Raw genomic sequence first — 13,777 nt, 5'->3', positions numbered from 1 at the left:
TCATAAATTTCCACTAAAGAACTGTAAAGAAGGCCAGATGCAGTGGCTCATGCCTGTAATCTCAGCACTTGGGGAGGCCAAGACAGACGGATCACTTGAGGTCAGGAGTTCGAGACCAGCCTGGCCAATGTGGCGAAACCCTGACTCTACTAAAAATACAAAAATTAGCCAGGCATGGTGGCACAAGCCTATAATCCTAGCTACTGAGGAGGCTGAGGCAGGAGCTTGAACCTGGGAAGTGGAGGTTGCAGTGAGCCGAAATAGTGCCACTGCACTCCAGCCTGGGCAACAAAGTGAGATTCTGCCTCCAAAAAAAAAAAAAAAAAAAGGCACTGTAAAGAAATCTGTAGTTTATTGTTACTATATATCACTTCTTATACAGCATATACATAAATTAAGGGGAAAAGTATCAATATTTCAAATTATATGAAAAAGATGAGGAATTTAGACATGGGGGAAATATGAGCAGGATTTTTCTTAGTTTTCTTGAGTCTGGATATGTTAAGTTATTAACTATTTCAGAAATAACCAATTTAAAATTAGCTACTAATTTCCCCCCCAAAAAAATTCAGAATCAGGTCAATAATTCATAGATTACCACGATAACTATTGAACTCAACTGCATTACTAATATTTTTGAAAAATCAGACTTTGCCTATTTGAAATGAAAACAAACATCTCCATTATGAGATAGCAAAATAGTTTATCACCAATGAAGAAAGAATTTAAATTACAGCTGCAGCATCAAAAGATTTCATTTACTGTTATTTCGCATAAGGCTGAAAAAATCATTTTCCTCATTCAAAGTTGAATTTGGTGGTCAGTCATTAATGTTAAACAAATGCCTTCTACTGTATAAAAAACACTGATTTAGATAGTAATAAACAGCTTATGTTATTTTTCAAAGTGATTTTATTTTTCAAAGTGATTTTATTTTTCAAAGTGATTTTAATTGTGAAACCTCTTTTCATCCTGACAAAAGGTTTTTCACCATAGAGATGAATAATACTAAAGCTTAAAACAACTTGTCAGACTAACCCCAGTCCCCTTACTTAAAGCTAATTACTCTTAATAGTAGTCCACGCAGACTGAACGTAAGAAAACAGTATTGCTGGCATGGATATTCATCAGAATTTTGTTGGGCAAATAGTTTGAAATGTTATTTACATTTAAATATTTCAAAAACAATTATCTGAGCCACTAGCAAAGTTATATCCTAATTAATGGTAACCAAGTTGGTCACACAATAGCCTAAATATTCAATATAAAAGTTTACCTCTTTCCGCTTTTGTAGAAGGAGTTCTAGCCTCTCATTGGCTCGTTTTCCAATCATTTTATTCCGTTCTGCTTCATATTGTCTTTGTGTATTATCCATATTAATGCTAAGATTTAGTGCCACATTCACCAAAGCTGTCATCAACTTCATAGCTATTTTTTAAAGAGTAAAAGTATGGTGAAATTAATCTAACAGATACAAAAATTTACAATTTAATATCAAATAGAAAAATTAAGCAGAAATGAGCTAATCTGCTTCTAACAAAAGAAAGATGCAGCTGCTACAAATGACAACAATAAAATAACAAAAAATAAAACAACTTTTCAGGAATTATCTCCTAATCCTCACAATGGCCCTCTCAAAAGTATTATACCCATTTCATTCATGGCAAAATTGAAGCTCAGGGAAATTTTAAAATTTGCCTCAGTTCATATAAGCAGTCAAATCAGGATTCAAACCAAGGCAATCTGACTCCAGACTATCCTTAAATTCCATTATTCTATAATATGTTCCCTAAAATAATCATTTTCATAGATCATAATTCACCTTCTAAAGTAAATTTTAGTTCACACAGAAGTTATTTAGCTATCTCAGTAATTAAAAGTAACTTGATGGCTTTACATCAAATTATATTTTATGAAAATGTTGAGGAATTTTATCAGTATTTGCTTTCCTTTCATTTTACTCTATAGCATGACTGATGAAATTGTGAACAGATCTCCATGGAAAGTCAAAAGTATAAAGGGCAAAATGTCACTTAATTAAAGTGCTTTTTCATAAAGCTTCCTCCAGATCTCTACCTTCTGTTACTAAACTCTTACTCCTGATACAAGATTCTTATTGCCTGGGATTTAAAATTTATTAACTGAAAGATCTGATCACTTTTTGCTTTATTTAGCTTACTCCAGACTACTTCTCAGACTTAGTACATTGCACGATACAACAACAATAAAATTACATCTTAAATTTGTGGCTATTGGCTCTCTTAAAGATTGATTTCCCAATTTTCTGCTCTAAGTTAATTTCATGCTCCCAGCAATCCAGTTTGTCACTCTGATCTACAAGTACCCATCTTGCACCATAATCTTTGTTTTAATTTACTTTAGCCATTAAGTTCTTGACATTGCTACCTTAAGTGCATAAAGCAAGATCACATTCACGTTTTCTGACTTCAAACGTAAAAACAAAAACAACATATGGGAAACTGCATTTTCTCTTTAATAATGAAGGACTTAGAAGCATATCTTTAATCATAGATTTAATCATTTGAGAAAATCTTCTAAATGAAAAACAAACCACAGAGAATATAAAATATTTTAGTTAAAAATCAAAATATCATTAAGATTCAGAAGATTCAGAATACTATCATAACAGTGCCTATTTTATTTATTGTAACTCAAAAACAACATATTCAAAAACAGTGTATCACCAATTTCACCTTAAGCACAAAAGAGAAACTAATAGATTTTATGAGTTATAAAAATATACCTCATTTAATTAAACTTTAAAGAACAAAGAATTTGCCCCAGCCTAAAGTTACCCAGAAACATAAGAGAAATCAACTTTTTGCAGTGTGACTGAAAGAACAGGCATCATCCAGTAGGGTCCATCCTACCTGGAGAGGCAATGCACACCAAAGACAAACTATATGGTCATCAGGATCACATATCCAAAATGACTGTGATGATATCTCCAAATCTGCTGTCAATATCTTCCCTGGTAACATATCTTTCAAAAACCCACTACATACCTATCATCCAATTTTCCCTTCTTGTGGCATAGTATTTTTCAATAATCCAATGCATACCTACCATCCAATTCTCCCCTGCTGTGGCACAGTATGCATAATATACAAGAAAATCACCATATACTAGTCATAGTATACCTTCACAAAATCGAAACTGAAATTACCATCCCATTTCCCGTAATTCGCAGGAGGGATGAGGGGACTGTCCTCTTAGTGGTCACTTTATAAATAAAATTAATTAATTTGTATCTCTGTTATTTCCTTTCTCTTTCAATGAGAATCTTTTTCATCTCAAATCTAAGACGAAATTTCTAAATACTGACCTGCCAGGGTGCTTGTATGTCGAAATGCTCTGACTTGTGAGTCAGACAATCCTGTAAGAAGTGAAATGACTGTATCCATCATATACTCATCATATATGATACTATATTGACATTGCCGTACTAACACACCAATGAATTCACAAAAACTGGATTTGAACTTCTTCCACTGAGGACCGGCCATAGTAAGTGGATAATCTCCACTATCCTAAAACAAAAATTTAAAACAGCAATTTCATTTAGAATGCATGACAACATACCACTTGCTTTTGAAATACCCTAGACAAAAGCATGAAAAGGTATCTCTCACCTTTCTTCTCCAATAAATCCTCAAAGTAGGCAAGAGAACAATATATAAAGGTAGGGGTACCTCTGAATACTCTGGCTCTTTAAGATCAAAATAGATATTCTGAATTCACTTTAATCAATGAAAATATATACTACTCAGGTTAAAATTTTTAAAAGCCTCCCTCATCAAAGCAAAACATCCTTGTGATAAGCACAGATATAAAGCAAAAGCAAACCCAAACCAAACCAAAATTATATTTTTAAATAGATTCAAAATGATGGAAATCATATTCTCAATCTAATAAAATGATGTGATGTATAAATCAACAAAACATTAGCTTCAAATACATCACACAGTCAACAGATACAAACAATCATAATTTTTTAAAGAAATGGAAATGTAGCTAGTATTGCCTTGGAAAACTGCTACTCTGGTTTTCCTTTGCACAAGAGGGCATTCTCTAGTCTCCGGGTAAATTGAGATTCTCCACAAATCATTAAAAACAATAAAATACTTAGAAATAAAAGCAGAGACTAATACTATATAGAACATCTAAAAGTAATGGTCTCTGACAAGAGCATCCTAGAGATGTAAGGTAATTTTATTAGTACAGTTTAGTAAATTTTAAAAATTAATTTTTGTTAACAGAACATTTTAAAAAATCTTAAGTCATGTCACATGTAAGTGCAGTTGAGTCTCATCTGAGAACAAGGTCCTGATATTCCACAAAAAAGTTTTCTTGGTATTTTCTGATTAGCTAATTTAGAGACTATATTGAAATACAGCATCTTAATTGTTAGTAACTTGGTTTGCTGACATTTCCAAATCATATTTCAGGACAATTATCTCAAATAGCTGTTTCCTTTTAGTGAGAAAGTTCTCACTAAAACATTTAATATTAAAAGGGTAAAAAATACCACTATTCAAAATTACTTCTCAACTACTTGGGGAGTGATTAATAGCACATAGGGATCATAAAAGTATTTTAACTCATCTATCTTTTAGAATAATAGTTCAAAGCTCCTTCATCAGAGTAAGCAAGAAAAAAAAGACCAAATAAAACTCAAATCAGACAAGGTTTTCTACTTGAAAACCCACAGTGAAAAATTTTGGAAGAGTAAAGCTACTGGCGCTGAAATACAGCAGTGACCCAAACAAGCCCAAATTCCTTCCTTGAAGAAGCTTAATTTATAGTAAATCTATATATGTATTTATTGGTAACGATACTTCAAAGAGCTCACTGTAATGAAGAATCAACTCTATCTAGCCCTAGGGAGGTAAGTGGGGGACAACTCAGTCTAAACTAATATGTAATCTTTGTTGTTCTTAAGAGCTTTTAAACAATAAAAATATCTATATACTCCTTTGCCCTAGCTATCAAGTTCCCTAAATATTGCTGAAATCTTCCTTTTACAACATTCCAGGATATGTTCTTATATTCTTCCTTGAAATTTTCATTTTTGGCAATAATAACTACCATTTATTAAGTTCTTGCTATGTTCTGGGAACTGTAAAATGTTAAGCAATTTTCAAACATTACTCAATTCAATCTTCGTAACAGCCTTATGAGTAAAGTACTATTAGGCCCATTTTACAGATAATGAAACTGATACTGGCCAGATGCAGTGGCGCCTACCTGCTGCAATCCCAGCACTTTGGGAGGTCAAGGTGGGCAGATCACTTGAGGTCAGGAGTTCGCGACCAGAGTGGCCAACATGGTAAACTCACACCACTCAACCCCCATCTCTACTAAAAATACAGAAATTATTCAGGAGTGGTGGCAGGTGCCTGTAATCCCAGCTACTTGGAAGGCTGTGGCAGGAAAATTGCTTGAACCCGGGAGGCGGAGGTTACAGTGAGTCGAGATCAAGCCACTGCACTCCAGCCTGGGCAACAGAGCGAGACTCTGTATCAGGAAAAAAGAAAAAAAAAAGAAAAAAAAAGAAAAAAAAAACAAAAAACTGATACTAAGACAACAACCTGCCAAAGGTCGCACAGGCATCATTTAATTAAATCTAATGCCAAAGCTCTTATTTACAACATTAATGCTCACAATTTTTTTTTTCTTTTTTTTGACCGAGTCAAGCTCTGTTGCCCAGGCTGGAGTACAGTGGCGTGATCTCGGCTCACTGCAACCTCCGTCTCCCAGGTTCAAGCAATTCTCCTGTCTCAGCCTCCTAAGTAGCTGGGACTACAGGCGCACGCCACAACACCCGGCTAATTTTTTGTATTTTTAGTACAGATAGGATTTCACCATATTGGTCAGGCTGGTCTCGAACTCCTGACCTCAGGGGATCTGCCTGCCTCGGCCTCTGAAAGTGTGGGATTACAGGCATGAGCCACCGTGCCCAGCCTAATGCTTACAATTTAATAATACTTTCAAAAATAAGTCAAGATAAACATTCATAAGTTATCAAAACACTTAAGGTAGTAAGTTACCTCATCGAATTCTTCAGTCATTTTTCGAATTATCTCAGAGTTCTGCATATGTCTAAACATTTCTGCTGTGACAACTCCTGAAATTTGCAAATGTCAGAAGTTAATATATGGTGTGATAAAAAAAAAATAAAGAAAACTTCCAAGTAAGTCTCTAAGAAGTCTATGGTCACACAATAAAAGGCATACTTCTTCCACCATCATCTAATGATCTTCACCATGATACTCTAATCTATAAATAAATGCTATCTATTCTCAATATGCACAAGAAAACAGCCCCACACTTCTGACAGATCTTTTTTCCTAACACAATTAACTTTGGCCATTTCTACCTGACTTACTTTACTCATGCTGTAATATTTATATTGGCTTTGTCTCTTTAACATAAACCATATGTTATCAAGAGTGAGATAGCATCTAGTATAAACACTTAAAACCTTGGGGATGAAGCTGAAGACAAGGAAAAGAGTAAAAGCTAGAGTTCACTTTAGTCAAGCTTCTTTATTAAGCACTATTTCGTGTAAGGTAACTATATCCTAACATCCTCTAAAAGAGTTAAGTAGTAAATTGTAGTTCCTGCCCACCTAGATGCCTATAATCTAGTTAAAAGTTAAAACTAAAGAATACCAAAAAGAAAAAGTAGTAAACTGTCAAAGGTAGTACATAATCGATGCCCTGATGTGTGGAAATGCCAAAGAAATGCTATAGCTCTGACTCCACCCCCACCAGAAAAATCACACATGTTATACGCTAGAAAATCAAGAACTATGTTAAAGAGAAACAATTTGATAAGGACCTTTAGAATCTTACACAGGAGGATGGGAGAGGAAAAAAGAAAGGGTGCACATTAGAAGTAGTAAAACATTAGTCAGGTGGAGACCAAACATCAGAAAGGAAATTTCTAGCGTGCAGTAGGAAGATATACACGAACTTCCACTGATGGGGCATCAAACTGAGGAATAGAGAGATGGGGGCAGGGGTAATCAACGTAAATACTAGATTTTCAAAATCCTGTTTTTATTGTTGAATTATTTGCTTACCAGTCTTCTCAGTAGAAATACCATAAATATAGTAATATCTAAGAGAAGAATGTCTTGGTACAGGAAGATGAGATTTATAAATAAGAACTAGATATAATTAACATAGATTTTTTTCAACTGACCAGAGCAATACTTTGTATATGCATCCATGTGTGTGTGTGTGCGCGCCTGCGTATATACATAGCTGTAAAACCATAATCTCAGCTTCACAGATGAGGAAACTAAGGCTTAGGCTAAAGCTAAAAGAAATTAAATAATCTGTCTGAGACTATTTACCTAAATCATGCTGCCTCCCACTTATCTGGGTAAGATTAATTTCTAGTGGTACCCTAGAAGAATCCTTACTTACCACAACTTAAAAAAAAAAAAACCACCAAATGATTGTTTTAAAAAGTTGATGAACTCAGGAGAAAGCACCATTTATCTGGCTAAAGAAACACTCTCTACTGGGTACGATGGCTCATGACTGTAATTCTAGCACTTTGGGAGGCTGAGGTGGGCGGGTCACTTGAGGTCTGGAGTTCAAGACCAACCTGGCCAACATGGTGAAACCCCGTCTCTACTAAAAACACAAAAATTAGCCGGGTGTGGTGATGCGTGCCTGTAATCCCAGCTACTTGGGGGGCTGAGGCAGGAGAATCACTTGAGTCTGGGAGGCAGAGCTTGCAGTGAGCTAAGATCACATCTCTGCACTCCAACCTGGGCAACACAGTGAGATTCTGTCTCGAGGAAAGAAGAGGAGAGGAGAGGAGGGGAAAGGAGGGGAGGGGAGGGGAGGGGAGGGGAAACACATACTCTCAAAAACCTTTTGAAAGGCTTTTGTTTTTAATCTAGAATCATGTATATCTCTTCAAAACCTTCCCATACTTCATACCCAGGTGCTGCATACCTCGAAATGCTAGAGAAAGAAAAGTAACTAAAGGCCTGAACATTTCTGTGAAATTAACATTTACATATAAATATATCTCGAAGCAAACATACTGCATACTTTTCAACAATCCCTCATTTCTAAAGCTCCTCCCCCTTCTCATAAACCACAAGACATCCAGAAACCCAAAAACAAGCAGAAAAAGACCTCAAAGCAGAAAAGAAAGTAGCTATCACAAATTCCATTCATTTAACTTTTGAGGCAGGTATGAAGCCACCATTAGGACATAAGGCCAGAGCCTGCTGCCTTAAAAATGTGGGGGACATTTTTTTTACCAAGACTGCTAAAATCCGGTAAATCTAAAAGTGATATGGCAAGACTCTGTCACTGTTTTAAAAGAAAAAAAAAGAAAAAAAGAAAAGTGACAGCTGACTAGGAAAAAAAGAAGAAAACACTGGCCACAGAATCACCACCGAGCAGTCAGGAGCAGCATAGGGCTAAACATCCCTCCATGCTTTAACAGTTGCAGAAGCCACCACTGTATTATAGAAAAATAACTGATGCTTGTAACAACCTTGGGTCTGCAGGAAATGTTAAATTACAATAAGTATACTTAAAGAAGTTTCTAAGTCATTTATAAAAGAATTATATCAAAATAATTTTGTGTGTGTAAGTAATTAATGGCTTTATCTTTGATTATATAGTAAATTCCGCTTCATGGAGATTGCCTGATTCCAAGATAAACATTACAGCAGTGCTCAAATTTACCTCACAATTTAAGTTTTCAATACCTTAAGTTTTTAGAAATCTTGACAAACTCACTTGTGACAAGGTCCAAATGTTGAGTTAGCAAGCTCCTGATTTGTAAACAAACTGATGCCAAAACAGGAATGAATTTGACAAAGGAAACATGCTCTGTGGCCTTGTTTTAAAAACAACTACAACTCAGAAGCCTAATTAAGAAACTCAGGCGGGAGTGGTGGCTCACACCTGTAATCCTGGCACTTTGGGAGGCCAAGGTAGGACAACTTCTTCAGGCTAGGAGATCGAAACCAGCCTGGGCAACAGAGAAAGACCTGTCTCTACAAAAAAAAAAAAAAAAAAATTAAATTTAAAAAAAAATAGCTCATGCCAGTAAGGTGGCTCATGCCTGTAATCCCAGCACTTTGGAGGCTGAGGTGGGACGACTGCCTGAGGTTAGGAGATTGAAGATCAGCCTGGGCAACATAGCCAGATCTGTCTCTACAAAAAATAAAAATTAACTGGGCATGGTGGTGCACACCTGTAGCCCCAGCTATTTCGGAGGATGAGGCAAGAGGATAATTTGAGGCCTGGGCAACATGGCAAAACCCCATGTCCACAAAAAATAAAAACATAAACAAAAAATTAGCTGGGCGTGTTGTCGTGAGCCTGTTATCCCAGCTACCCAGGAGGTTGAGGTGGGAGGATCACCTGAGCCCAGGAGGTAGAGGGTGCAGTGAGCCACGATCACGACACTACACTCCAGCCTGGGTGAAAGAACAAGACTCTCTCTAAAAATAATAATAATAATAAAATAAAATAAAAGGGGAGACTTAACATTTAAAATTTCAACTCGTTACATTATTTCCGGCCCCTGTTCAGTTGTATGCACTCAACCTTCCATTTGCAAAGAGTTTAATGAGAAAGGACATAGCCCTTGATTTTATGACACAACAAGCAGGTACTTGTATCCATCCTACCCCAGAAAAAAATGACTGGATATAGGCAAAAATAATTTTAGTATAGTTCATCTTTAAACAGTCAACCTGGTTCAGAACCTTAAGGATACCATAGTAACATCACAACAACATCTCCTCTGAGCAGAAGTCAACTGAATTTTCTAATATTGAAATAAAGCTACATTTTTAAGGCAAATGAAGTAAACTAGGCAGCTCTCCATACGCTATGATTAAGACAATTTTTTAAATTTCTCAACAACTTAGTGACATTATAAAGATCACAGGCTCAAGAATTTAATATATTTGTCTCTTTCAGGCCTCACAGACAGGTAACATTTAATACACATACTACACTGAATGTTGTGATCAAACTCAAAATGCCAATGTTACTTGTTTTTCAAAGATATTATGGTATCTTTAAAGGAATACTGCAGAATTGAATTGCTTCTTACAATTCGTTTTCTGCATTTGTTTAAATAAATCATTCTTTACCACCTTAATGTTTTATATCTATTTTTAAGTAAACTTCTCTCCCAATTTCTAATGCTCTAATGTTTTTGATGCCACTTTCATTAAAAAAAAAAAAAAAAAGGTACACCCAGAAATCTCCATAAAATGTATTTGCCTGGGCATCATCTGAAATTTCAAGGATGAGCTAAGTATTAGAAGACACCAGATACATCAGAACCTGCCCGTAATCTTGACTGACTCATTTATTGATCCATGAGGATATATGACTCCCCAACTTAAATAATTTTGTCCCCCTGCCAAATGTTTGTCCTAAATACTTCTGTCTTAGGGAAGAAATTTATGTATTTTGTACTTTCATAATTCCCAGTTCAAAATGTTTTTAAAGTAACACCACTACACACAACAAAATGTCTTTACCTTTTAGAAGAAATGTCAATTTCATCAATACCTTATTTAACTTACTTAATGTAACTTACTTGCTTGCTTGCTTACTTACTTACTGTTATTCATGGCACTTTTTAACTCCCTACACTGTATAATTCCCTGTCATCTGAACCTGTACCTCTTCATTATCTTCCTCCTCCCTTCTTAATCCATTTCTTTGTTCCTAAAACCAGATGCTGAAAGTGGGAAATATATCTAATAAAAGTAACATAACAATTATAAACTGCTAAGTTTTCAGATAACTTTCACATATGAATAAAACTTTGTCAATAGACTTTCTCTCTTACTTTGTCCTCTGCTCTTTTTTCCTCACAAATTTTGTATGGATATGATGCAAATAATGCCTTAGCGTTATTTACCATGTAAAGTGCTAACAACATCTCTTTAGGTGGAACAATGAAGTGACTATTTGAGAGCTGCTGATTTCAAAATAAATATATCTTACCTTTACAGCCTGAACACTGAATAAAAAAGTTGATAAGGTCAAGAAGTGCTATATCTCGGTCATGCTTGTATGATTCTATCCAATCATCCACCACCGACTACAGCAGAGGGAAAAAAATAAAATCATTAGCTTCTCCTAATTTTCTCAAAATCAATTAAGTCTGATAAAGTCATAAAATTTAAGATTATATAGTATCACATTACTTTAATATAAATACTTACACATTGAAATTTAAAGTTCAATTTTAACAATAATAAAATAGAATCGAATTCAGTAAAACAACTATCTGGTAACACAAAATGACATATCAATATTCTATTTATTTTGCATTGAAAAGAATGTGGAAACTATGGAACTCAATTCCATCAAGTATAATTACTCGTGATTTCTTGGTGACATTAAAGGAAGGAGAAAATTTCAAATAATTAAGACAATACAGGCCAGGTGTGCTAGCTCATGTCTATAATTCCAGAACTGTGGGAGGCCGAGGTGAGTGGAAAACTTAAAGTTAAGAGTTCGAGACCAGCCTGGCTGACATGGTACGGTAAAACCTTGTATCTACTACAAATACAAAAATTAGCCAGGCGTGGTGGTGCATGCCTGTAATCTTAACTACTCGGAAGCCTGAGGCAGGAGTATTGCTTGAATCCAGGAGGTGGAAGTTGCAGTGAGCCAAGATCACACCACTGTACCCCAACCTGGGCAACACAGTGAGACTTCATCTCAAAAAATAATAATAAAAATAAATAAAATATTCTAAAATTATATTCTAATGGAGGCTGTACAACTCTGAATTTGCACTCTAAAGGGTAAATTTTATAGTATGGTAAATATAACTCAATATGGTTATTTCTTAAAAAAGAAAATAGGCTAGAACTAAAAAATAAAAGGAATACTTTATTCCTTTGGGGGCAAGAGAGGGAACGACAAAACTGATTTTAAATTTTTAGGCCGGGTGCGGTAGCTCACACCTGTAATCCCAGCACTTTGGGAGGCTGAAGCCGGCGGATCACTTGAGGTCAGGAGTTCGAGAGGTCAACACAGTGAAACCCCGTCTCTACTAAAAATACAAAAATTAGCTGGGTGTGGTGGCGCATGCCTATAATCCCAGCTACTCGGGAGGCTGAGGCAGAAGAATCACTTGAACCCGGGAGACGAAGGTTGCAGTGAGCCAAGGTCGCACCACTGCACTCCAGCCTGGGCAACAGAGCGAGACTCTGTCTCCAAAAAACAAACAAACAACAACAACAAAAAACAATTTTTAAATACAGCAAATTAAATAAAATCAAGATGATAAACAAGAGCTAGTGTAAAAAACAAAAGGTTGGGAGAGGGAAATGTTTCTAAGTTATACACCAATAAATAGGAAATCCAGTACAAACAATGACTAAAATATGTAGAATTTAATGTACAAAAAAGATACTACGATTACACAATAAAGATAAATCGAGGAAAAATATCTAAGAAATACCTAGTTCAGATAGACTGACTGGAATTATTCTAAAACTTTACTTAATTTCTACTTTTTTGTATTCTACTTGTTTATATTAATCAACATAATTAACAAAAGAAATGTGCTCAGTATTTTTCCCAAATATAATATAGGCAATAAACAGCAAAAGAATATATCATAGAGATTATGACAGTTTTAAAACATGGCCCCAAATTATTGGACGTTGCTCCCCAGTAAGAGGGTCTACGTCATCTTCTCTAGAACAGAATGCAGTGATGCTTCCAAAATTAGGCCACAGAACGCCAGGCAGCAACTGCACTGGTCTCTTGGAGCACTAGCAAACTGGACACTACTCTCAGGACATTCTCTCCAAACCCAGACGCCATACTGTAAGAAGCCCTAGCCACATAGAAAGGCCATTTGTAAGTATGCTAACAGTTCTGGCTAAGCCCAGCCTTCATATCACTACAGACCAGGCACTAAACATGAGTAAAGAAGCTTCCAAATGATTATAGTCCCTAACTGTGGTAGTGCCAGGCACTCAAATGGCCCCAGCTAAGGCCCTTGACATCATAAAGCAGAGACAAGTCATCTCCACTTAGTTCTGTCTGAATTCCAGACCCAAAGAATCATTAGGCATAATAAAATGATTGTTGTTTCACATCACTAAGTTTGGGGTGGTTTGTTATGCATCATCAATAGATAACTGGAACAATGGCTACTCTCATCAATAAAGACGCAAAATATTCAATGAACTCTTACAAAGAGACCACTACATCACATTAAAAAGTAATTCATGAAGATCAAGTAGAGTTTTCACTAGGAAAATGTCTGCTGTAATAAAAATGATGTGAGCTATTGAAATATGCTTAAAATTTTTAATCAAATAGTACGCTGAGAACCTATGTAACAAAATTCAACATCTGTTATATAATAAAATTAGGGGGCACATGCATACTTTCTCCATTCTTAAAACATAACAATTAGTTTTAAACCAACAGCCATTCTTGTATTTATTGACTATGACTTATAATTACTGAGAAAGCCAGCCTGGCCAACATGATGAAGCTCCATCTCTACCAAAAAATACAAAAAAAAATTAGATGGGCGTGATGGCATGCAGCTGTAATCCCAGCTACTTGGGAGGCTGAGGCACAAGAATCACTTGAACCTGGGAGGCAGAGGTTGCAGTGAGCCAAGATCGCGCCACTGTACTCCAGTCTGGGTGACAAAGTGAGACCTTGTCTCAAATGATAATAATAACAACAACAATAATAATAACAACAAC

At 35.7% G+C, this 13,777-nt stretch overlaps 1 protein-coding gene across 6 annotated transcripts in view; it reads right to left on the bottom strand.

Moving 5' to 3' along the window:
• STAG2 (stromal antigen 2) overlaps window positions 1–13,777 on the bottom strand; it is a 137,329-nt gene that overhangs the window by 52,644 nt on the left and 70,908 nt on the right. For all 6 annotated transcript variants that reach the window (XM_012001503.1, XM_012001505.1, XM_012001507.1 and 3 more), the window contains 4 exons: window positions 11,037–11,133; window positions 6,072–6,148; window positions 3,347–3,551; window positions 1,277–1,428 (listed from right to left, as the gene is read on the bottom strand). In XM_012001503.1, the coding sequence (XP_011856893.1) occupies window positions 1,277–1,428; window positions 3,347–3,551; window positions 6,072–6,148; window positions 11,037–11,133 (531 nt within the window). The remainder of the gene's footprint in view (window positions 1–1,276; window positions 1,429–3,346; window positions 3,552–6,071; window positions 6,149–11,036; window positions 11,134–13,777) is intronic.

The sequence above is a fragment of the Mandrillus leucophaeus genome, unplaced genomic scaffold (genome assembly GCF_000951045.1).
Source record: "Mandrillus leucophaeus isolate KB7577 unplaced genomic scaffold, Mleu.le_1.0 Scaffold661, whole genome shotgun sequence".
NCBI lineage: Eukaryota > Metazoa > Chordata > Mammalia > Primates > Cercopithecidae > Mandrillus > Mandrillus leucophaeus.
Note: the sequence above shows the minus strand (reverse complement) of the source record. Positions and strands in the feature narration are given on the sequence as shown.